This window comes from Lonchura striata, chromosome 5 (genome assembly GCF_046129695.1).
Source record: "Lonchura striata isolate bLonStr1 chromosome 5, bLonStr1.mat, whole genome shotgun sequence".
NCBI lineage: Eukaryota > Metazoa > Chordata > Aves > Passeriformes > Estrildidae > Lonchura > Lonchura striata.
Window position 1 is genome coordinate 24,532,214 of NC_134607.1, and position 24,772 is coordinate 24,556,985.

Below are 24,772 nucleotides of genomic sequence, written 5' to 3' on the forward strand. Positions count from 1 at the left end.
CCATCAGTTAAGGATTATTGCACAGGCAACACTTAAACTTGGTTTCTTAGTTGTTCCTTTGCTGTAAAATGTTGCAGGAGAAAGCTAAAATTTTATGCCTGATTTGAAGTACTTTTAGATTTATTTAAATGCTGGCAGGAGTTTTGAGCTTATGCAGAAAACTTCTTTATCAAAAAATGCAATTAAAATGCTCATCTTAAATGTAGAATTTCCTGCTCTTCTCCTAGTTGTTCCTTCATGTCTCAAAGGAAAAGCCTATGAATTCAGAGGGAGTGAGGGACTTTGATCAAAGTCATTTACAGAAAGGTATTTATGAATCATGGTTTTGGTTCAGTGTTGTAGAAGGGAAAGGAGAAAAAAAAATATAGTTCTGCCATTTTAATGTTTTGTATACTAAAAATCTAGGTTTTCCAGTCTAGTAGTGGCCTGGTGCATTGTGCTTTCAGATTATAGTTCCCTGCACTATGAATCCCTGCACTCTTGGAAAATTTTGGCTTCTTACGAGAGGTGAGCTTTCAGCCTCAGTGTACTTTCCTGAGAGTACCTGACAATTCTGAGTATGTTTCAGTTTAGCCATATGGCTGTTGCTTCTCCTTTGGATCTATGACAGTAGGTTTTGGGGTTTTTTAATTTAGTTATTTTATTTTTCATGTCCTCTGCTGAGTTACTCGTGGAGCTTTCAGCATTTCTGTTTCCATTATTTTTCTGAAACATGAGTTGTAGCAGCAGCTAGTCTTCGTAAATCTGCTTGCAACTATACTGAGTTCCTGGAGTCTTTGCATGAAGTGTCTAGTATAGTCTTTGAAAAGTAGAGAGGCATTCTGTCTAACAAGACAATTAATGCTTCTCCCAAAATGTAGCAGTTTAAGAATTAGGAGGACAAAGGCTTTTTCACAACAGAAACTGATGTCATCTCCATCCTCTGCTAGCTTCATTTAGTTAACCTGAAATAAAGCTACAGATCTTTAGGAGAATAATTTCAAACCCAAAATATTTGCATATCATGTATTGAAATAAAAATCCATTAACCTCTCTGTAAAAAATTAATTTACTTAGAATTCCTTTTAATTATGTGTTATAGAAGTTTATAGAAGTGTTATGATATAGTCCTCTTGTTTTAAATACAGATTAACATAGGGAATCAAGGGAAGCTGAAATTCTGTTAGTTTCTCTCTGGAACTTCAACACTGTTGCCAGGAAAAGAACCTAAAATACTTTCCTACAAAATACTACATGCTTGGACCTCTCTACATGGAGGGAAAAAACCCGAACAAACCTGTTTGTGAGTTTATAATTTCAAATTTCAAAATTTCAAGGCATTGTAACAGAGTTATAATTATGGTTTTGGGTCCAACCTTACCTGGCAACTAAGCACCACACTGCTGCTCATCCACTCCTTCCCCTGCAGTGAGATGAAGGGATAGAATTGCAAAGGTAAAAGTTAGAAGATGTGGCTTGAGATAAAGGTGATGTAATAATTTGGGGGGGAAAACCCAAACCAACAACTAAGAGGAGAAGAAAATAAAGCCTGTGAAAGAACAAATGATGCAAAAGGAAAAGAATTGATTGCTGCCAAACACTTGATGCCCCGCCAGTCTCTGAGCAAAGTTAGCCCCAGCTAACATCCACACACACCCTCACTTAGCTTTCATGCTGAGCATGATGCCATGTAGTGTGCAGTATCCCTCTGGACAGCTGTGGTCAGCTGTCCTGGCTGTGTCTCCTCTGGCTTCTTGTGCACCCCTGGCCTGCTCACTGGTGGGGTAGTGTGAGAAACAGAAGAGGCCTTGATGCTGTGTGAGCCCTGCTCAACAGTAACAGAAACATCCCTGTGGTATCAGCACTGCTTCCAGCACAAATCCAAAACACAGTCCTCTGCCAGCTACTATCTGGAAATGTAGCTCAATCCCAGCCAAAACCAGTACAGTATGTTATCAGGGTTCACTATAAAAGAAGCAGTTAAAGATAAGGTAAAATTGTTGAGGACTTTGCAAAAAAGAACATGGAATTAGACAGTACTACTAGAAGTATTGTAAAGGAATGCTTTTGATAGCCTAGGTTCTTGGACATTTTAAAAGAAATTCAGGATCAAGTTCAGAATTCTGCCAGTTGGGTATACTGTTTTCTACAGAGGCAAGATGAATTGCTCATTTGAAACCTACTTATCCCTAGTGAAGACTGCTAAAATATAGATGCTGAACTGAAAGATGACTCTCTGTTTTCTAATGTCAAAATATCCTGAAGTGCTTTTGAATCACAAAGAGAAGGTTAACACAATGATGTATTTTCTTTCTCTTGGAAAATACCATCATGTGCCAAGGTGGCTTTGAGATCTACAAGAACTGTCACCATATGTTCTTTGATGCAGTCTTTTCATACGTAGAGTTCATGTGGAGAAAGTGTACTGGAATAGCATGTCACTGCAGTGAACAGGTATGTGTCATTTATAAAGGAAAAAACCCTTCAGTCTTAAGAAAACATTCAGTTAAAAAACTCATTTTTCCATTCTTTTAAAGGTTTTTTTTTTTTTATAAGTATTTTCTCATTAGTTTTTTCCTCAACTAGTAGCATCTCTTCTTCAGTTGATTACAGCAATTTATAATACTTGGCAAAGCAGACAAAAAAGCAGATATTTGCTTGAAGATTGAAAAAGTGGTTCTGCATTTGGGAGCTTATGTGGTATAGTCCCACTATAATATGAATGACACTCAGGGAAATTGATTTGTGGCTTTGATTACAAAGCATTTCTTCTCATGCAGGTGTTCTATTGGCACACAATTTGAAGGCTTTCTGCCTTTTCAGAATATTGTCTTTTGATCTCTTTCCATTTCGTATTGACTTTAGAGAATTGTTGGCAGTGGTTGTAGTCCATGTGAATTGTGACAGAGTTCTTTATAACAGGTAACTTTATATGAAGTCTTACAGATGTGGAAGTATTGATGAGTGTTTTCAATTTTCCTGTCTTATGGCAGACTTGAGGGGGATAAGTATTTAGGAAGAAATTTGAACCAGGGACATTAAAGCTTACTCTACCCTACTTTAAAAAAATCTTAAATTTACTTTAGAAATACTTTGTAGAATGTTAGTCTGGCTGAATCATTGAAAGGTGTAAAATTCAGTGGTCTTGTTGATTTCATGCATTTGCAAGACTACATTTGATGACCCTTCAAGGACTATTTCCTTTTCATTTTGTGGGCTAGATGGATATAAATTTTTTTCACTTCCTCAGAATTTTTTTTTTCATTCATTGGGTGTGGAAGAAGTACATGTGAGGTTTGATGGGAAGAGTGTGGGTTATTCTTCTGATGGTAGTAGCAAGAAATCGTAGAGATGGTTTTCAGTATTTGAGTACATAAAAGGGTGACTGGACAACTAAGGACACTGGAATTCTGCAAAAACATATTGTGTGCTGTCAGTTCCCCTGAAGAGTAAAAGCAACATTGAAAACATGTCATCGTTTCCTGGCACTTGCTTGAAATCACTGAAGCATTCAAGCAGTAGGCAAGAGGTTGTATCATAAGAGGGGAGAATGTAGTAGTTGTCTACAGACGCAGTAGTGTGGAATTAGGTTAAGAAATATTTAGAGCTACTTTGAAATCATGTTGATTGGTTTCAACAGATGCAAGTTCTACATGTAATTCTCAGAGAAATAGCATATTTCCATGGCATCTAAAGGTTTGTTGGGGATTTTTTGAGTGCAAGTTGTAGAAAAGCCCACACTCTTCTCCAGAGATGAGTGGCTATATTAATGGTTTGGTGGTCTGTCAGATGGCTAATCTTTCTAATAATCTTGATAAATTTGAAAAAATTTTATAAGCAAGCAGCAGTGTCAGTGGCTCCCCTGTGACTAAAATTAGTTTGGATTTGTATTCTGGTAACTGAAGAAACTGGAAAGCAGCTGTGTACTGTGGATGTGGATAGCCTGTATTCCTTCTCCTTTTTGACAGTGATCAACATTGAATGCTTAATACAGATGTGGGGCAGGGTTAATATATACATAGAATAGATTTGTTCTCATCCTCCAGCTGTTGAGGAATTTTGTGGGCCACTGTTAGTTTCTGTGTGTTTAGAATCAACACAACAGATTTCTGTGAACACAGAAAAGAAAGTTCTTTCTACTGCTTGCCTATCTGGTTTTAAGGCAGAATAACTTCAGCACCAATTTGTGTGTGCCTGGCTTATGTCACTTTCAATCATTCCTAACAAACAGTTAAAAACAGTATTTGTGGCAGTGAAGGTGATTAAATGTGTAGTATAAAAGTGTAATTTAGTTTTCTGTAATTCTGATTATCATCTGCTTTCTTAGGCCTTTGAAAATTCTTTTAGCAGTTCATGCCCATTGTCCTTTTGTGGCAATGCATCGTCTAGATTTCCAAATCCAAGTGGGAGGAAGTTAATGTTTTCTCTCTTCTGTGTCAGCGTGGTTAACAATGTGGATATCAGAATATCAGCCACTTACAGATGTCAGTTTAAAATGCTATAACTTGTTCATCTGTGTCTCCATCATGAATAGGAAATTGACTGTAAAATGAGTTGGATAAATAGAGTTACTGAATTTCATATGGGTGGCTTCTGAAAGTACTGGTGGGGGTGAACTGTTCAAGGGCTTTTGGGTCAGTTGTATCCCCTAAATGGAAAGTGTAAAAATTTTGTTTTGAAAGTGTAAAAGGTGGCCAAAGTTAGCAAGAATTCATGGCTTGTGAAATGCTTTTGGTTTTTAGCTGAAGAATAATTTAAAAGGTTAATTAAATAAAATCAGGGATTTTTTTTGCCTTACTAAATTCATATTATCCTGGGCTCCATTCATACTGTTTGTGCAGAACACACTACAAAATGGATGGAGTGTATGGATGGAACACACTAAAGAATGGATCATCAAAAGTGGAACAGAAAAAGAAAAACACTTTTCCTTAAATTCAGAGTGCTTTATTCATTTTTTGTGTCTGAGGTGGTTGAATTATTATTTGAAGCTGCCTTGGCAGCTTCAGAATTGAAGTTTTCAGATGGTATTTCTGGATATCCTGTCATACCATGACTTGAGTGACTTTAACATCTTCAGTGGTTGACATAAGGTAGAGCTGTATCTTGCTGCAAACAGCTAGGTGGTTTAAATTGCTTTCAGAGCAAGATATATTAATTGTATCTATATGCACACACATGCTATTGTGTTTTAAATACTTAGCAGCTTAGTGATGCATTAAAATAAGAAATTTTTTATTAAGTAAACTTTTGTACAATATGAAATGTGGCTGGGATCCCAGCCTTTTTAGCATTTCCAAAGTGTGATTGTAGTTTTCATGTTATTTATAAAACTGCTTAAGCTTAGCTGGGAATTCATGTTAAGCTGCTGGGTATTTCACGGAATATTAGTTAACAAACATCTTAAATATTACATAGAAAGTGAGCCATAGGTTATTTCTACAATTACTTAGTGACTATCTGGTGACTGCTAAAAGCAAAAGAAACTAAAAGGAAAACTTCTGGTCTTTAACCACTGCTGCAGTTTTTGTGCTTGTTTAGCTGTAGCATAAATTGCATATTCTGAGTTCCATAGGTTAATGATGAATTGAGTTCCCACTGACAACCTGTCCTGCTGTTCTATACACATGATGCATGATTTAATGATGGTGTATGTTAACATGTTGGCATTTCTTCTAGTTAATGTAATGTTTCAGTGAGCCAGGTGTTAAAGTACAATTAAGCTGCATATAATGAACACCAGTAGCAGATTAGTAACTTTTGAACATAATTACCATGGTCTAAGTGTGTTAGCATTTAAAACTATTAGTAGGAAGTACTGAATGTGAAGTGTGACTTAACAGAGGGATTATGTTAGTAAGTTTTCACATCTCCTGTAACTAACAGAAAACCAGTCAGGACCGTGTGATGGTAATAACATTGAAATATTCCATCTAAATGCTGCTGAAAAGCTTCAAGAAAATGCTGATTAGGCTAGGAGATGGTTCACATATTTTGGTAGTGATTTTTATATATCAAGACTATGCTTTGGCAAACTTGAGGAAAAAAAAAAGGTAGAAGTAGGTTCAAGTGAAAATTTAGTTACATCACAATGGTGCACAATACAACAAAGTCCTAAAAGAGACCAAAAATTCAGCCAGTATTTCATGCATACCTTGTCTTTAAGACTTTCCTCAATGTGATTCAGAAAAATACTTGGTGCCTTCTCATTTTAGGAGCTGTTTTTTCTTTTTTTTTTTTTTTTTATTTTAAGTTTAAATCACTAATTCTAAGGGTTTTTTTATTTGTGTACTGAATTCAAGATTTAATCCAAGAAGTACATTTTGAAACTAATTTTGCTGAACAATTTGTGCTATTCTATGCACATTTTGAAATGCTAGCTCAACACTAATTTATTCCTAAAAAATTATTAAAGTGTTAGCAGCTAAATTGTATTTTTATTAAAAGAAGGCAAGTTAAAATTTTAATTAATCTGTTGCTAGTGAGTACAATTTTTCCCAATGCATGTTGTTCAAAGTGCTTATAATGAAGCCAGGCAGAGAGGTGACTCAGCTTTCCTTTCATTTGTAGTAGTGATTACATTTCTGTCAGACCTCAAATGGTCTCTGAGATTTCTTTTTTTATAGCACAGCCTCCAGCACTGTTAGCATTAGTGACTAGTGACTAATTTGAGGACTGGGTTGTGCAACTCTCCTTAAGACAACTGTTAGCGAGAGAAAAAAAGTGCTGATGGCCTGTTTACAGTAGTTCTGGTGCTGCTGACGATTGGGAGGGATGTTGGTGTTAAGCAGTAGTTGTGATAAAACATCGGATTTATCCTTCTTAGGCTGTGGTAGGCTGTGTGAAAATCACTTCACTTAAAGCACGGGAAGTGGATGGCCACAACCTGCAAAAACCAGCATTTGACCTTGGCTGGTCTCCACCAGAGTGTCTGGTCAAGTGCCAGATAAGGCTTTGGTGTTGTGTCCGCTTGAGATGCTAGTCAGTGAAAAATTTGGAGTCTTCATCTCCTGCCTGGCTCAAGTCCTTTTGGTTTTTGTTTCTTTGTTTGTTTGGGGTTTTATAATTGTCATTTTGTTTGGTTGGTTGAAGGTTTTTTGTTTGTTTGGGGTTTGTGTGCTTGTTTTGGGTTTAAAATAGGAAATAAACCATCTTTGAAAAGGAGCTATGGAATGAGTAGGAAAAGGAGGTGATAGCAGCTCTCTGAAGTTGCATTAGTAGATTTCTTTACACTGGTGAAGACATGACTGTTTAAAATGAATAGCATTTCATAAAGGATTTCTCACAAATATCTATCTCTTTTTCCCTGAGAAAATGCTTGGTTTCTCTTAAGCTCAGTTCATCTTTGGTGGGCTACGGTAGCTAATGTAAGAGCTGAATCTTGTTAGGAAAATGTGCTTTCTGACTTGGGGGATTCAGGAAAGGTGAGGCTTTTGCCCTTGAAACTTTCTGACCCTTCAGAGTGTTACTGACTTCATCTAGGAAATAAGGTTTACTCATTAATCAAATCCATTAGGGTCTCACTGAATATATTTTTAGAAAGAGTAGTATGAAACTGTAGTAACAGGTGTTGCACTTCCAGACAAAAAAAAAATATATATATATATAATCGTTTATTACACTGAAGCTCATGATAAATTTAATTTTCTAAAGGTTAAGTATTGAGTGTCTAATAGTGAGTAGATTTTCTTAAATAAATCAGATTCTTTTATTATTTAGAACACTCAATATATTTGTGTTAAAATTTGAATATTCAGAGGTGCCTGAATTTTTAGAGAAAAAGACTTTGAAATAATTTAATACAGAGTTCAACAACTGGCAGTTCCTTTAAAAAAAAAAAAAAAGTTTTCTATTGAATTCCTCCACTGCTATTTCAGGGTTTATTTCTGGTTCCTGCTTCCAGCTGCCAGAATCTTGAAGCTTTCTCTATTGCTTGCCAGGAGAAACAGGTGTGGAGTATACTTCCTTTGATTCCTGCTCTTGGAATCAATGGCTCCCTCTGCAGTCGTCTTAAGAGAAGCTGAAGTGTTTCAGATCCTCTGCCATTCCACCATTTCTCCTTTCCTTGGGAGCAATAAAAGGAATCCAGCTCTGTCTTAGATCCGCCTTCCATTCTTTTTCTACATATTGAGGACAACTGTGTTTCCTACATACTCTGTGAGTCAAGAGAGGCTCAAGGCTTTGAAAGCTGCACCTTTTCCAAATGCTGCAGTGAACCAGATCTGGTGAGGCTGTGGATGCTGTGGATGGCTGGAACTTAACAAGAGCTCTGGGCTCCAGTTTTCTTTAAAAAAAGACTCAAAGAGTGCTGAACATGATAGGGTGATGACAGAATGAAGGGAAACTGAGAGACTTGTGGGGAAGAAATGTGCATAGGAATTGTATAATAACTGTGGGTGGAGGAGAAAAAGAGTATTCTCAGCTAACTGTGGCTCTTGTGTGCTATTCCTCTCTTCAGTTCATCCTCAGATAGTCACTTAATCAAAAACTTAAAATGCCACATTCTCACTCTTTCTGTGTTACGGCATCATGGGATGTCATTGGGAAAATAAGATCTAAACATTTTAATTTTGAAGTATTTTTAAAATCTAACAGCTGGGCCTAAGAACAAACTTTATGAATATGTAAGCAATGCTTTTTGAATTTTATTGTAATTTTACTTTCTCTTAAATTGTTTTCAGAAGGCTTTGTCAGATATATCTATTTGAATTAACTACCCAATAAAGTGACTTTTAAATATTGCAGAAAGATGTAAATGGGTATTACTTTATGAACTTACTCTAGAAATTTTAGAACATTAAATAGGATATGCATCACTTTCTAGCAAAAATTTTAAAATCTGCAGAATTCCAAGTGAAAAATAGAAATCACTGATCATCAAATTGTTTAACGTAATGCAGGCCAACAAAAGAAAGTTAGAATCAAGGTTCTGCAAATAGAGGAAGGCAGAAATTGCTGCACTGGATCAGGCCTGTTGAATGATCTTTATATTTAACTTTTCCTTTCACTGTGTAAAATTAATGTTATTTCTAGAAACAGAAAAGCTTATACTGCTATTGTTTCTAATCCTCTAATACACATAAATCCTTGTACCTATAGGTACATAAACCACAAAACCTGCTAAGACTTGTGAAATTTAGTGTTGCAATTTGTTTGTTCAGGAACTAATTTTTTGTCTGCTTAGTAGTACATTTTCTCTATGTATCCTCTTACAGGTGTTCTTTTGAGAGTGAATTGGGTTTTGTTTATATTATAATATTGTTTATATTGTAATAGGAAAGGAGTGATGCTTCTTACAATACTGTCATGCTGCTTTTTTTTGTATATACCTCAGTGCTGTGTTGTCTTGCATTAAGGGAGGCCAAATGTTGCGTTTTATTTATATGAAATCTCCCCTCTGTCTACACTATTCTCTACTGTGAGCTCTCATGTTTTTGGAGTGTTTTGGAGGGGGTTTGAGTCTTCATTGTCTCTACTCATAGACACTATTCTAAGAGAGGGCATACTGTAGATCTGCTGCACACTTTTCAGTATTTCTTTTTTCAGCATAACTTATTTTTTCTTGGTTGTTGTTTTATTTTGGGGTTTTTTTGTTTTGGTGTTTTTTGGGGTTTTTTTTTTGTTTGTTTGTTTTGTTGTTTTTTCTTTTTTTTTGATTATGCAACTTTAAAAGATATTTTTCTTAAAGACTTTTCCAGATCAAAGTTCAGGTTCTTGCTAGATTGGGAATTCAGTAGGGGTTTTTGTCATGGATGTTATCTCTCAAATTAAACTGAATCTGTTCTTGTGTTCGTAGCATTGCTGGGAAATTCAGGTTCAAAGGGACCTTCCAAGGTCTTTAGTCTGACCTCCTGCTCAAAGCAGGATCATCTGTGAGGTCAGACCATGTTGTGAGGAATTTTACCTAGTAAGTCCATGAAAAACTTGAAGCAGGAAGACCACAAAACTACTCTAGGCTATCTGTTCCAGTCCTTGAGCGTCCTCATGGTGAAAATAAGTTACCTTGTGTCCATTCTGGACTTCTCTAGTTTGATTGTAGTTGCACTGCTTCTTGTCCTGTCACAGGTACCCCTATGGTGAGCCTGAATGCTTGCTGATCTCGTTGTATATACAGACACTTGCAGTTAAGGTCTGCCCAAAGCCATCTCTTCTCCAGGCTGAATCAGCCCAGCTCCCTTTGCCTTTACTCGCAGGACAAGTGCACTGGCTCCATGAGCATTTGGTGGCTACTGTGTCCTTCTTGTATTGTGGGGGCCCAAAAGGAAGTGCATTAGACCATGTCGGGAATAATAAACACTGAGTAGAGGTGGCGATCAGTTCCCTCATCTACTGGCAAGGCTCTTCTTAATAAAGCCTGGGATGCTGGTGACCTTTCCTGACAAAGCACACTGCTGGCACGCGATCAGCCTGCTTTGTGCCAAGACCTTTTCCATGGAACTGCTCCCCAGCCACTCATCAGCCTGTATTGTTGCCAGAGACTCTCAGGTGCAAGTGTTTTGTGTTTGTCCTATCCGAATTCATACAAATCCTGTAGGGACCATTCCTCCAGGCTATCTAGGTCCATCTGAATGGCAGCCCTATCTTTAGACTTATTGATTGATCCTCTTCACCCAAGTTAAACTTTATCTTAAAATTCTGGCTAGAATATACCTTACTGGCCCTGCAAGTCATCGGTAGAGATATTTAATGGACTTGTCCTATACTCTTGTATAGGACAAGTCCATTTGATACCATCCTCCAGGCAGCATGCAGCACTTTGTCCTCTGAGCCTGACCAGCCAAATGTTTATCCATTCTCTAGTTGTTTATCCATTCTCAAAAGAGATATTTTCTAGTTAACTGATAGTCAATTCCTTGACCTTCCCATGACTTTTTTTTAGTGTGTTGATGCAATTTATTATTGGTTTTATTTATCAATGAAACCCTACCAATTTTTATTTTGTATGTTAGTAGTTTTCTGTGTTCCTGAGTACTTCCTCACACAGTAATTTTTTTTGTGACCTTCTTGTGAGTGTCTCTGCTGTTGTACTGTATCCTCTACAGTTCTTCTATTGTGCATATTTTAGTCATTTCAAGTACTTCTGTCTGCTGTCTGAAGTACAGCAAATTGATATAACATTTCTTAAAGCAGATGGGGTTCTCTAGTAATTTTAAAAGAGATTGTGCCTGGACCTACAATCTTGTTCTTAGCTCAAGTCCTTTATTATTTGTCATTATTTGCCCACTTCTCTTTGAAATGAAACTTTGATAGATAAGCATGTTGGAACTGGGATGTCACTTGTGTTCTTCATGTAAAATTCATAATAAAGCAAGAGTTCTATCAGCAATACTTCAGTGATTTATCTGTTCTGGTGGTGGACTAAAAGATGTTCCAGTTCTCAGATTTCCTGATTATCATCTAACAAAGTGATTTCCTATTCCTGTGTTTTGGTGGGTTTAAAATCATTGCCTTTTACACTTCCTTTTTTTTTTTAAATGATACCTCATTTTCTACAGCTTCATTGTATTCAATTTCTGTTTTATATGGGAATCTTGTTAGTTTTGCACTAATTATGCACACTAAATGTGCCTCTTTACTCCCAAAGGCTGCATTTCATCTTCTCAGTACTGGCCACAAACTGTTCCCCTGCTTACCATTCCTGAGAATTGTATTAGTCTCATACCAGCAACAGGCTAAAATACCTCCTGTGTAAGAGTAATTCTTAAACATTTACTCTCACTTACAGAACCACGCTGTTTTGCAATGTGGCCACAAATCTGTAACTATTTTACCTATTGACACACTTTGGTGTTTCAGCATTCTCAACAGAATTAAGTGGAATGGATGTCTTTCTCTTTAGCTAGACAGGTGCGAATCCAGCAGTTAGAGCTCTTGTGAATCAGGTATGGACTGAAGTACAAATAGATTTATGTATCTGATACGGTGGATATACATGGATAAAAGTCCTAGTTATTTAATAACTACAAATAGAAATTTTCTTGTTTTCGAGCATTGCTTTTACATGAAAATACTATTTGGGCTGGGAGACATGAGGGTACATGTTTACAAATGTGAATTTGCACATATTTGATTGACTGACTGTCTTATGGATGTCTTTAGAGTTCTCCACTTCGTCAGTTCATTCATGGTTTTGCTTGGGGCTGTGCCTGGGCAGTCAAATAACATCATTTCTTGTATTCTTGTTAGATGTCAATATGCAGATTTTGGGGTTTTGAAAGTATCTTTGATCTGACAAAAGTATTAATGTACAAATGAGAAACTTGGCTCTTTTGGGGGGAGGGCAGGGACACAAGGGAAAGTGGCTGATCGATTTTGGTTTGGTTTGGGGGGGTTTTGCCCCTTCAAAGACTGACTAAGCTGTGTTATCTTAACTGACTGAATAGTGCTTCTCTCCTCTTTCCAGTTCAATGTAGTGGCATGGATTTGTGTGTGATTATGATTCAGTTCTTTTTTGTGTGCCTTATTGACGCTTGCAGTAGGACCTGTTTGCTGGCTTCACATGAAGTTAGAGCATTGCTAACTGTATCTGGATGTTTATATAAAATACTAATTGCATGTGTTGAATTTTTATATAAAGAAAAGAATGTTTTTGCCACCTGTGCAAGAACTTCTGGCTGAATTAAGTGATTAAATGAAGAATGCATAATTAATGAATGAGCAAATATAATGTAATTCTTCTTTCTCTCCAAAGAAATTACTGAAAATCTATGCTAAAATAGATATTTTTAAAGCAAACAATTAAACATAAGATTTCCTTACTGCCCTTGGAATCTTCTAACAAGAGAGCCAAAGGAAATGCCTACCTTATGTTGTCATTGGAACAGCATCTATTTGAGGTTTCCTTAGGCCTCTTTTTTACCCTGCTAACTAAGCTGCATGTGCAGTTAAAGTAATTTTTAAAAAAAAGTCATTTTTCACAAGAAGTACTCTGCTTTTGCACTAATTTATTTCTGTGCTTAATAAGTTTCTTCTAAAATTTTAGATTTTTTTTTTCCAGAGATGTTGATAAACCTTTTTTTTAATTCCTGCTTTATATGTAGGGAAGAGGTGGTAGAAATTACACGTAGAATGACAAGGGAAGCCTTTAACAGAACAGAACTTAAAACCTGTGTACCTTGACTGATAGTATTCTGCTATAGCCATTAAACCATCCTTTTTCCCTTGCAAGATTTTTCTGAAATTTGTGCTATGAAATGATACCATAGCAATGGGGTTGGAGATGTACATATGTTGCTAAGAAACTACATGCTCTGTTCTGGACCAGCCACTGTGATAAAGTGGCTGTTTTGAGTTGTTGCATATGAAAAGGGCCTCTTTAGGTGATGTGCGTTTTGCTCCACCGATTTCTGACCTGCAATGCTTGCCTTTGCAGATGGAACATGAGGATTTTGTAATGGAGGGGCATGGCAAGACTCCACCTCCTGGTGAAGAAAACAAACAGTGAGTCATGCGTTTATTTAAAAAGGGCCTTACCATAGTAAATGAAGCACACTCGTTTAAACCTGCTGGGAGCATTGGTTGGTTGCTTGGTGCTCACCCTTTTGATTCCTTAAATATCCACATATATAAAATAGTGGATGGTGGCTGAAAAAAAAAAAAAGAGGCAGGATGTTGATTTGCTTTAAATGTAAAAGCATAGAAAGATGCATTGCAATTTCAACACACGAATCAGAAATTGTTGTAAAAGGCATAATCATTGTGGAAGCTTGGCACTGACGTAGTGAGTTTGTACATTAAGTTTCTATACAGCTGCTCTTCACTGAAGTAATGTGAAATATGAAAGAACTAGGGCCTTCCTTTTGGTGTGCATATGGCAGATTGGTCCCCTTTCAGCCTTATTTCTTTAGAATGCATTTTAATAAAGGATCAAAAATTACAAACAAAATGCTCTTTGGAGGCTGAACAATATAAGATGCTGGTACACAGAGCTTTAGGGAAAGCAGCTTGATCAGAGTAGAAAATTACTGGTTTCTGTTAGGAAAAGGCTTTTTCATATGATTTCAAACTGAAATCTAGTACTGGTTGGACTTTTTCTCTGGGTTTTTGTTCAGATAGGAAGAAGAGGGCCTTGTCCTAGAAGTACTTCAGTGATGGCTGTATTCTGTATTCTCTTCATTAGTTAATGCAATGGTAATTCAGTTTTGATACCGTAATTAATTTTTTTTTCTTTTCCTGTCATTTGGAGCAAGCAAGAAGATGGTCTTTGGAAAAATCTAGATCACATAGCTCTTTTTTTCCTAAACCTAATTGGATATCATCTCATGAGAATTTCTTGTTGATCTGCACTACACTTGTTGCAGAAAGGCTGGGATGTGACTTGAGGTGAAGGTCTACTTTGCCTCCTAGATAAGCTGGCAACTCTCAGTGCACAGCATCTGTGACAGTGAGTAACCATTTCTGAAGTAGGCAAGTTGAGGTCAGCAGAGTTCTAGTGCTGAACATGCACATTCTTTCAATCGTGGACACGAGCCAAACTTCTCAAAGTAATTGTTGTTATTTCTATCTATTCAGACGGAGCAACTTACTGTAGTACCGAGAGATACAAAAGTTGTTGAAGTAGAAACTTCCAGAAAGGTCCAGAAGAAAAATTCGAGCAGAAATAAAAAGTAGGAGTTAGATTTCTGCTCTCCTGAATTGTTTCTTTATGTATCTAGTCATTTAATGAAATACATTATTATAGTGAGTAATATGAGGGATTTTGTATTTGATTTGCCATTGCCTCATGTTTGTTAGGTGTCTTATTTTAAGTGCAAGTGGAAACTAGAATTACTTTAGAGTTGATCTGATTTTTAACTGGAGCTCTTCAAATGGCTTAAAACATTATCTCTCTTCTTGAAAACTCTGGTTATTAAGGAATATGAGATTAGTGATAGGCGATATTTTAAATTCTTAACTAATAAATTTGTGTTCAGGTGGCATCTAGAACCTTGTCATACAGATTCTGCTGCAGGAGTATAATTCTTAATAATATTTTGATTGAAGTCTAAAGGTGCAATTTTAGTAATGCAACAAAGAATGTAGTTGTTTTATGCAACTAGTAGCATAATGCCAGCAAAATTTAATTGTGGGTATTGCTCTTAAATTTAAATCAATCACTTGAATATTTTTCTACCCATAGTATAAAATTTTAAGCTAACTAACAAAATTGTCTGCCGTGACAGAGTTTACCTCTTGTTGTAAGAGAAGAAAGAAAAAATCTGAAATTATTTTTTTGTGTTATTACTTACTTGCAGTGGGAATTAGCTGGACATCAACATACTGGACTGGGTTTTTGAAAGAGGACAGAGGGGAGCTCTGGAGTATCTGACAGAGGAGAAACAAAGAAAGCTGTGTCTGTTTAGCCTTGAGATAAGAAAACTTGGGGAGGATATTATTATTCATGTCTCTATCTGATGAGGAGACTAAGGAAGACTAAGCCAAATTCTTTACAGTGGTGCCTGGTGGAGAGGCAAGAAGCTGTTGACATAAACTGAAATACAGGAAGCTCCACTCAAACACAAGGGAAAATTTTTCTTTTTTTACTGTTAAAATGGTCAGACCTTTAGAAGTGGTTACCCAGAAAAATTGTGACCTCTAAGTTACTCAAAACTCAGCTGAGCAGAACCCCAATTCTGCTTCAACCTGCTCTAGTTAACCATGCTTTGAGCAAAGGCATGGGATTGATGGTATCAGAGATGCATCCATCTGCAGTGATTCTGTGATTTGTTGTACCCATGTCTACTGTTATCCTCCTAGTTGGTTTGAAATAAAATTGGAGCTTCTTAGTGAAAGGTAGATTCTAAGTTTGAATGTAGAGTCAGATGTTCTCCACAGAAATAGCTGATCCACTGAAGATGCTTCCTTCCCTTTCCAGCTGTCGTTAGACTTAGTAGAATTTACTACCTCTACAGCTATGCAGATGGAATGGTTTTTCTTTGACTACTTCTAATTTACTTTTCAGGGAAGTTGACCATTGTAATTTAATTGTCTTTCGTTAGGCAGCCTGATCTGGGTAGCTCTGCACTGGGATTATTGAGGAAGTGTTCAGAAGATATGGTTTCAGCAAGGGAGCAAACTTGCACCGGAGCTCCAGAGCAATCTGCCAGTATTGGCCACCTAGGAAAGCCCTGCAAATTTCTTACTATTTATCTGCATTTCGATGGGCTCGAAGCTTTACCGGACAATGAAAGAACAGAAATAAAAAGATGCTTCTGAGAGACTTTTGATGGATGCAATAGTTCTTACCTAGCCCCTGTTTTGTGTGGCATTTCCTTTACTGAAATATAGCTTCAAAACTGAATACAAGGAGCCATGGATGATTTCTGGTACTTTATGAAACAGATTATTTCCCCAGTTTGACTTGGAGATAAAAACTTGGCATTTTTGCCTTGTAGTATTAAACAAAGATACACACAAAAATGCAAACAAACCCAGCAACAACAAACAACCCTGCTGTAATGTTGTGAGCCCTTTCTGCTGTACTGACAGTTCTTTTGGACAGATACTAAAGTTACAATACTTTTTAAGATTTTTAATTGAGCTGTAGGTGATACCTGAGAAGTGCTGTCTTCTGATAGCTGTCACCTTTATAGGAAGGAATTACCTGGTTAAACTGTATACAAGGTCTTCAGAAATCTTCAACTGATCTTTTACAGTATGGATATAACTTATTTCAATTTAAGCTAATTATGAAGAAGTTACCTATTCAAAATCCTTAGTACAAGTGAGAAAGTGAATGGGCACAGTCATCTCAGTCCTGTGAAAGATTTGCAGTTTATGTGCAGTGCATATGTCACAAAAGATGTCATGGTTGTGCAGCAGTCAAGTGATGTACACTAAAAACTGAACTTCAGAAGGAGTGAGCTGCTGGGACTGCTGGAGCAGATCATGGCCATCTCACACCTTGGTCCTGCTCTGGCTGAGGACCAGTGACTCCCTGAGGACCAGTCACTCCTTGATAAATTGTTACTTCTCAGTTTTTATGTACTCTGTAATCTCCCTTCTTAGCTGTCTGGCATGGGATATCACTGTGTGTTATACTTGATCACATTATTTTTTTTATGTGGATAATATGTTTGGTAAGAAACCAGTTTCCTTCCTTCCTTCCCAATAGAGAAAAATGACATTATGCTTAATTACAGGTGAACATTTTGTTAGAGGTGTTCTCTCATATTTTCATCCATTACAACAAGGTTGACCTGAACTGGCATGCTTAGGGAGTAAATACTATCTCCCCCCACAAAATACTTATGTTTTACGTGGCAGCAGCCTATTGTGCCCTTATAAATTGTAATAGGGCTTTTACTTTGTTACTGCTGGAGCAAAGATTAAGAGGCAAATGTGATCCAGAAACATCTGTCCAAAACAGTCAAACTTCTGTTGATGAGCATGGGGCAACAACAGGCACAGGAAGTAGAATTCTGCTGAAGTCCTTAAATTGAGGTTCTGCTCCTGGCTCTAGCAGCATTAATTAGCAACTCTCCTTGTGCTAATAAATTACCACCTGCTGTCAACAACCAGAAATGCGTGCACCTTAATGAGTGAACGGGACTGGGTAATGAAAAACTATTCCTTTTTATAAGATAAATGTAAATGTTTTACTCTTCCTAACTGACACATGGAGAGGTCTGTTTGACAGTAGCAATTCAGACAAAAAGTGAGCCAAATTCTTACATCTGGTAGGAAGGTAAGCCAAGCTGCTCCTGCTGTTTGAAGTACCTCAGCTGGCTATTCCCTACCTGCTGTTTTGTAGTAATGGGAGAGAAAAGTCTTCAACTATCTTGACAATTTGTACATCTGGAAGTGATTCACATTGTAAGAAAGGTATCAAAACAAGATAATTTCTGTAATTTAGAAAGTGTCATTGGTTAGATCTACTGAATAGGCTGTTCCCTGGCTTGATAGTTTAATGCACAGATTCTGAAGCAAGTGTTTTTGATGAAACCCCCCAAAATTGCAGTAATGCCAGGATAAGATTGCAACCACTGGGCATCACAAAATTGTTTAACATTTGGTAATAGTATCTTATTTTTCTTTGATATTTCAGCAGGAAGGTTCAAGGTCTTCTTGGATTTGTGTGACACTATAGTTAAAAGAAAGTAGTAGCTAAATTGACCTAACCTGCAAAGAGGAATTACAGACTCCAAAAATAATCTTGTCCAATACCATGCCCAAAGAGGGGGGCAGATTTGAAGGTTAGATTTAACTTCTAAGTGGTATCAGGCTTTTCAGGTTTATTCGAGAGCTTTTTTGGACAGTGATGCAATATTAAGCACCCTCACAGTGAAGAAAATTTCCTAATGTTCAGTAAGAATTTATGATCATTGCTTTTCATCTGTGAATGTGTGTATTTGAACATGGCCCAGTCTTCATTAAAACTTGCCGCTGTGTTCACTTAGCAGAATAGCTACCCCCTCCCCCTAGCTTAGTTTTGCTGTGTGGAAACTAAGTGAAATCAAGAAGCCAGTCTAGTCTTTGTTTTCAGCAACCTGCTATGTCAGGGGCACATGTAAACATCACTCTGCTTTAATAGCACAAAAGAACCTATCTTACTCTTTCATGGTGTTGCTGGAAACTATAAAAAGGCTGCAGTGGTATATCCTGAAGATGTCTGGTTTGGTTGGTGAGAATGATAGACACTGTTATTAACTACTGCAGTATTCTTTTTAACAGTTGAAATTCCACAAAGGTGCCTAGCATAGCTTCTGTTCCTTTAGGATAAAACATTGTTCTTACCAAATTTAAAGTAAACAGTTAGCTAAAAGCTTTTGTAACAGAGGTTTGTTTGATGTTTTAAGGATATTGAATATTACAGAAGATACTGAGACTTGAATGGCATTACACTTTTTAAATTTACTGGCAGTACTAACCTCAACAGAGGTTGTTTTTTGTCAGAAGATCCATGCTTTGATTTTCAAAGTAGTGTTCAAATCCTAATTCAGATTATCAACTCAGATTTGAGGTATCTACATTTGCATAGCAACCCAAATTCTGTGAAATTAATGGTAAGTTATTTCTTGAATTACATCCAAGAATTACGTAAAGGCATAGCTATTTTTATATTGCTGATTGTTCTCTGTGTGTAGAATAACTAGCCCATTTAAGAAATGTCCCCAGACATTCAAGTCCTCTGCTTGAGATCCTAACAAGTCACCACAGGGAAATATGGGATGTTTGTGTTGGCCATAGCAGACCTCTCTGTCACAGGGTGTTGCAGTTCTGTTAGTGTGTCATACTGTGTTTCAGACCCAGTGGTAACTCAGGCTCGCTCTGATACTGGCATGCGAATAGGAGAGTTCTAACTTTTTTCTTTTATACCCTTAGAGATTTGAGAGGATATTTAAGGGTGTGAGACTATTAGACTAAAACAAAATGAAAATTGGACCAGCTAAGGATTAAAGAATATTTTCATGACCTTCATACTGTACAGATGTTTTTAGTCCATACAGTGGAGTGAGTGACAGGACAAGTTTGTATGTGAAGGCAGGTTTACCTGGATGTTTAATAGGGCCCTGAGGCATAGAGAAAAAATTGTCCTTTATTTTGCAATTGAGTGAGTAGAAATGAATGAGACATGAGCAAAATCTGTATCTGTAGAGGCAGCTGTGTTTTAGCTGGGACTTGTAAGTCAACCAAGTTACAAAAGCTGACTTGCACCCTTACAATATAGTACTTCTGAACAATATGCAAAATTTATACACGAGCACTTTAAAATGGCAAAAGTTTCATTGTCTTCCATATTTTACCAGTTTAGTGTTAAATGTTTTGAAGTTTTTCTACTTAAAATTTTAAGTGTTGTCCACAGGAAGACTCGTTTGAATATTCTAAGCAAAAATATTTTAAAATTAGGCATTTCTTCTGAAGGTTAGACTTGAAAAAGTTTTCAATTATCATTTCATGATTCTTAAGACTCTGCATTTCATGTCCTCAGTGATTTTATCTTTTTTTTTTTTCCCCTTTCAAACCATGAATAAATACAGGCTTTTCATACACCTCAGCCAACCTACAGCTTAGTTTACTGCTGTTCTGCAAGTATTTTCTTCATATGTGGAAAGAAACGGAAGCCAGATGACCGACTGTTAAGAAAAATAAAAAGGAAGTCACACAGAAAAAAAGTCAACTTTGGAAGTGAAGTTCCCACTTATTATCACAATGTGTTTAGTCTACACCACTGCTGAATATTGAGAGAGGAAAATATTTTGGACAGTGTACATTCTAAGTGTGAATGTTTTGGCATTTCTTTGCTGAAAATTTTATACTGCTCTCTTCCAGATGTCTTGTGGTGAGAACAAGCTCGTTTGTTTGGGCTCTCCCCACCCCTAAGATCTGCATTTGTCCTGTGTAGGAAGTGCACAGAGCCTGCTTCTGAATTTTCAGTCTCATCTGATCAAGAGACTACTTCATACTTGTCGTAGTGAAAATATATTTTCTTAGGGAAAATATATTTCACTAATTTTCCAGATTGAGTATTTTTCAGTATCATATTTATAAATCAAGCATAGTGTCACATATCCTTGATACTTTGATTGTTATCTCTAGTTATTCCAGTTAGTAGTAGTTGTGATTGCTGCTGTCTTAGAGAGCTTACTGTACTTTGAAGGGAAGGTTATTTGCATACTGATCAAATTCCTAAAATCCCGAAGCCTCTGTATTCCAGACACCACCACCCACTTCTCCACCTACTACTGTCCTCTAGTCTCTTTCCAGGAATTCCAGGGAAAACTATCTGCTGGACACTCTATTGATTTCTGGAGTTCCTTGTCCAAGAAGGTGGGGGCTTTTAGGTTTGTGGGATAAGTGGCTGTTCCTTCTTTCTCTCTCCCAAAGTTGCCAACTTCCTCAGGAGCTGCCAAGGTAACTGCTCTCCAATGTATAATTTATATGGATGGCTGAACATTTGTTCTCTTTGCAGCATTTCATTGCTATTTAGATGGCAGCCCTCGGATGACACCTACCATGGGAGTCAGCTAACAGACTTAAAGAATAGCAAGCAAAATCATCTAAGGTGTAGTGGTAGACTTGGCAGTGCTGGGTTGATAGTTGAATTTGATGGTCTTGAAGGCCTTTTCCAACCTAATACGATTCTATATGGGCTTTTAATAATTTTAAGTCCTGTCTAAATTAGCATTTTGTCTACATTCTTAATGTAAAAATACAGTTTTGATTAATTTCTGTGGTACCTACTCCAAGTTAGTGCCACTAATTTTGATTTGCAAAGGATTTAGTTTTTGGACTGCTAGCACAAGTCAGTGGCATCATAAATGTGTATGAAGTACAGTCCTAAATTTTTGTCATCCATTTTGCATCAAATTTAAGATGCTCACTGCTTTTTTCTCTGCTTCATTCTCTCAAAAAACAAATTCTGCATTTTTTTGGTTTTTTTTTTTTTTTTTTATATTCAACCACAATAGTTAAATGGTTAAATCTTCCTTTCAAGGAGATGAAGGAAAGAAAGGGGAAAAAAGCCCTACTACTTTTATGTTATGTAAATGAGTTTGTGATGTCTTTTTGTTTGTGTGGAAAAAATAGAAATTTTGATGACTATGTGCTGTGGCTTTGATATACCAGAGGTTAAAGTAGAGAAGGGTCAAGGTGATGGTTCTAAGATGCAGATACTAGTCTTGATGAAGTGGCCATTATTGGTTAAAGAAAAGAGGAGGTAAGGAAAAAAAAAACAAGCTCTTTATTTCCATGCAGAAGACATGACTTTGTATGACTAAAAATACTGTACTTTGTGGTAAACATGGTATGAATTAAAAACTTGTTTACAGAGATATTTTAGAGGTCTTAAGCTGCATTGCTCCTCTGGTATGCTGTGATTTGGAGAGCTGCTATGATTTCTTTTTCTTCTACCTAAATAGATTGAATTTGCTGGACTCTTTGCCCTAAGTCAAAGTTGTTAATATTTGGAGTCATACTGATTTTTGGGTTTCTGCATGAATTTGAATATTTGTGACAGTTACAGCTTGTAGAATTTTCTGCCTGGACAGCCAGCTGTTCCTTTCCTGATATTTTAAATTGAAGGACTGTACATGAAGGCAAATTACTCGGGGAAGATGTTCAAGTCACTTGGAAAGATCAGTTTACAGATTTTTGCAGCAATAAATAGTGCTTTTATTTTAAAAAAGTAAATTTAGGGAAATTCTCTCTTACAGTAATCCACTCAAAATATATTATTTTTGTATTCTGCTTTTACTTTGGGTGTTTTGTTTTGGGCTCGTTTGCTTTTATTATTATTATTTAACTTAGCATATTATGGTTCCTTTAATGAGAACAAAGGAAAATGGGTTGGTGCCAGCTTCAACCAAGATGCCAGAAATTCCTTTGCTCAAGAGGTTTCCGGCCCAGTGATTGAACTCTCCATGCTAAAACTAAAGGCAAGTTAGAAAAATTTGTAGTGAGATAGTGTGCTATCTCACAAAAAATAAATTTAAAAAAAACCCCAAAAACCAAAGCAATAAAAACTGCTAAGCTTCTTTTTAGCTAGGGACAAAAACAGATTGAACTAGCATAAGACTTTCACTCCAAAAATCTTCCTTGTCTTTTCTGAGCTATCCTAAAAGTATTTGTAAGAAATCTGCTTTTAGTAGAGTTCAGGAGCATGTCTATAGGCACTGTATAAAGAAGGGGTACTGTTGTGGTAAAGTGTTTGTAGACATGAGAGAAGTTTTTACTTAATTATTCTAACCTGGTCAGATGAAAAAGCTTGATGTTATTTTAAAATGTGTAAAGCTCCAATGCTTAAACAGGGTGGAGGAAGGCTTTAATGAATTAAATTACTATTCCTTTTGAAATTTGTAGTAAGAGCTATGGTTGATGGGAAGTCAGTTGGATCAGTCATGTAACTGGCATGATAATTTGCATACTGTAAATAACAATTAGAAAGCAAGACTTGCTGTATCTATAGATGGGATGACATGCTCTACCATTTCCCTGAATGTCTGTTTATTTGAAAGATGCATGGAAGTGTTTGAGGCCAGGCTGGATGGGGCTTCGAGCAATCTGGTCTGGTGGAAGGTGTCCCTGCTGACAGCAGAGGGCTTGGAATCAGATGATCTTTAAAGGGCTTTCTGAACAAAACCATTCTATGATTCTCTTTTAACTCATTCATATAATTACATTAAACAGACAGCTGTCTTCCATTTCATTGCTATTTTGGCAGTTTATAGATTTTAGGAACCTGTTAGGGTAGAACTATAGCCTTCAAAATCAAGATGCTTCTGGCTGATAATAAACGGGTTAAAGAAATTCTAAGAATATTAATTTACACTAATTTAGTTGTGTGTTATGTTATTGGAAAGTACTTATTTCATGTTCAAGAATTTGGATAGAAAGACTCAATCTTAACATTTAGATGTAGACACCATTGGTGGAAGATGATCTAGGGAGTCAATTCTTTCATTTCCTAGAGTGGTTAAGTCTCATGCAATGCTTTTCCTGTCTTTATCTTTCCCAAATAAGTTTGGAGTCTGTTGTCCAGTTCTGGTTGAGTGAGGCAGAGAAGAAACTGTAATATAATTATTTATATATTAAACTTCCATATCTTCCTAGAGAAGAGACCAAAATTGATTTCTCCACTAACAGAAGGGTTTCATGACAAGACAATTATCTGTTCTGCTTATATCTTCTAACAGCTAATCATGTGTGTGCTTTGGGATTAGCTGCAGTATATGCTAGTTTTTGCTCAGACACTAAAAGAGGTGAAAACAATTTATGGGAAGAGGTCTGCACAAAGCTTAATATACTGTTAAAACCTTGGCATCAAAGGAGAACTGGCTGTGCAGGAAGCTGGAATTAGTGTGGAAAGTAGAGGTGCAGTGATGTGTGACAGAGATTCGTAGGAAATGAGCTTTCAGTTCTGTTGTTCACCCAACAACTTTGTTAAAAGGCAGATTGAAAGCTTTCTCTTTCTCCAGTCTGGAAAGGGCATTTGGGGAATTGAAGACGTGGGGGTTTAGTGGCAGATTATTTATAGGCTGAACAGTGAGGGAAAGTATTGCAGCAGATTGAGGAAAAATTAGGTGGAAAAATGAGAGTTTGCAAAATTTGGTGAATAAAGTTTTCCTTCTGACTCATTATCTTTTCCTGAGCACTTCATTAATGTATAGGGTCAGAACTTGGCTTGGGCTTGAAGTCATGTGTCATTCTTAAACTGAAGTTTTCAGACCTTGTATTCTTTCTTCCTGGCAAAATATGAATGAGGTCTGAGCTTAGTGTGACTACAAAGCAGTGCTGCAATGTGAGTTTTGAATAATAATAATAATAATAATTCCTAAAATGTGTTGATAGGTGCCTTTGTGTAAGGGATGCAAACCTGTAATATTTTCAGGGGTGTAATATTTTCAGAAATCAAGCAAGCTTTTCCTTAGTTGGATGCTTTTAGTCATGATATTTTTCTCTGAAGAAACTATTTACATTATACTTTTGATTACTATCATTAAAACCACTACCAGCTTGGTGTTCACAATTCTGCAGCATAAAATATCTTGCTATTTACTAAGTTGGAAGGAGAGGACCCCTAAAAAAACCCTAGTTTTCCTTAGAGTGAGTGTTTTGTCCTTGAAAAATGTTTGAACACTTGAAAGTTTTGCACTCCTGTAAAAGTGGTCATCACTCTTGCACAATGGCTTAGGTGAAATTGCTGTGAAGTCTAAAAAAAATACGTTGGTGCAGCCAGAATTAGCTATCATCTTCAATTTTCATAAGTGTTTGGCCTCAGCATCTATTTCTATTCAGAGAAAATAATTTATAAATGATCTGAACCATCCATTATCCAGGACTGAGACTGTTTCTATTAGAAAAAATAGTTTCCCCA

General features: G+C 36.6%; 1 protein-coding gene across 5 annotated transcripts in view; it reads left to right on the forward strand.

The window, feature by feature from the left end:
• Positions 1-24,772, forward strand: part of TNRC6B (trinucleotide repeat containing adaptor 6B) — a 132,225-nt gene that overhangs the window by 21,300 nt on the left and 86,153 nt on the right. For all 5 annotated transcript variants that reach the window (XM_021552718.3, XM_021552720.3, XM_021552727.3 and 2 more), the window contains exon 4: positions 13,352-13,419. In XM_021552718.3, coding sequence (XP_021408393.1) covers positions 13,352-13,419 — 68 coding nt within the window. The remainder of the gene's footprint in view (positions 1-13,351; positions 13,420-24,772) is intronic.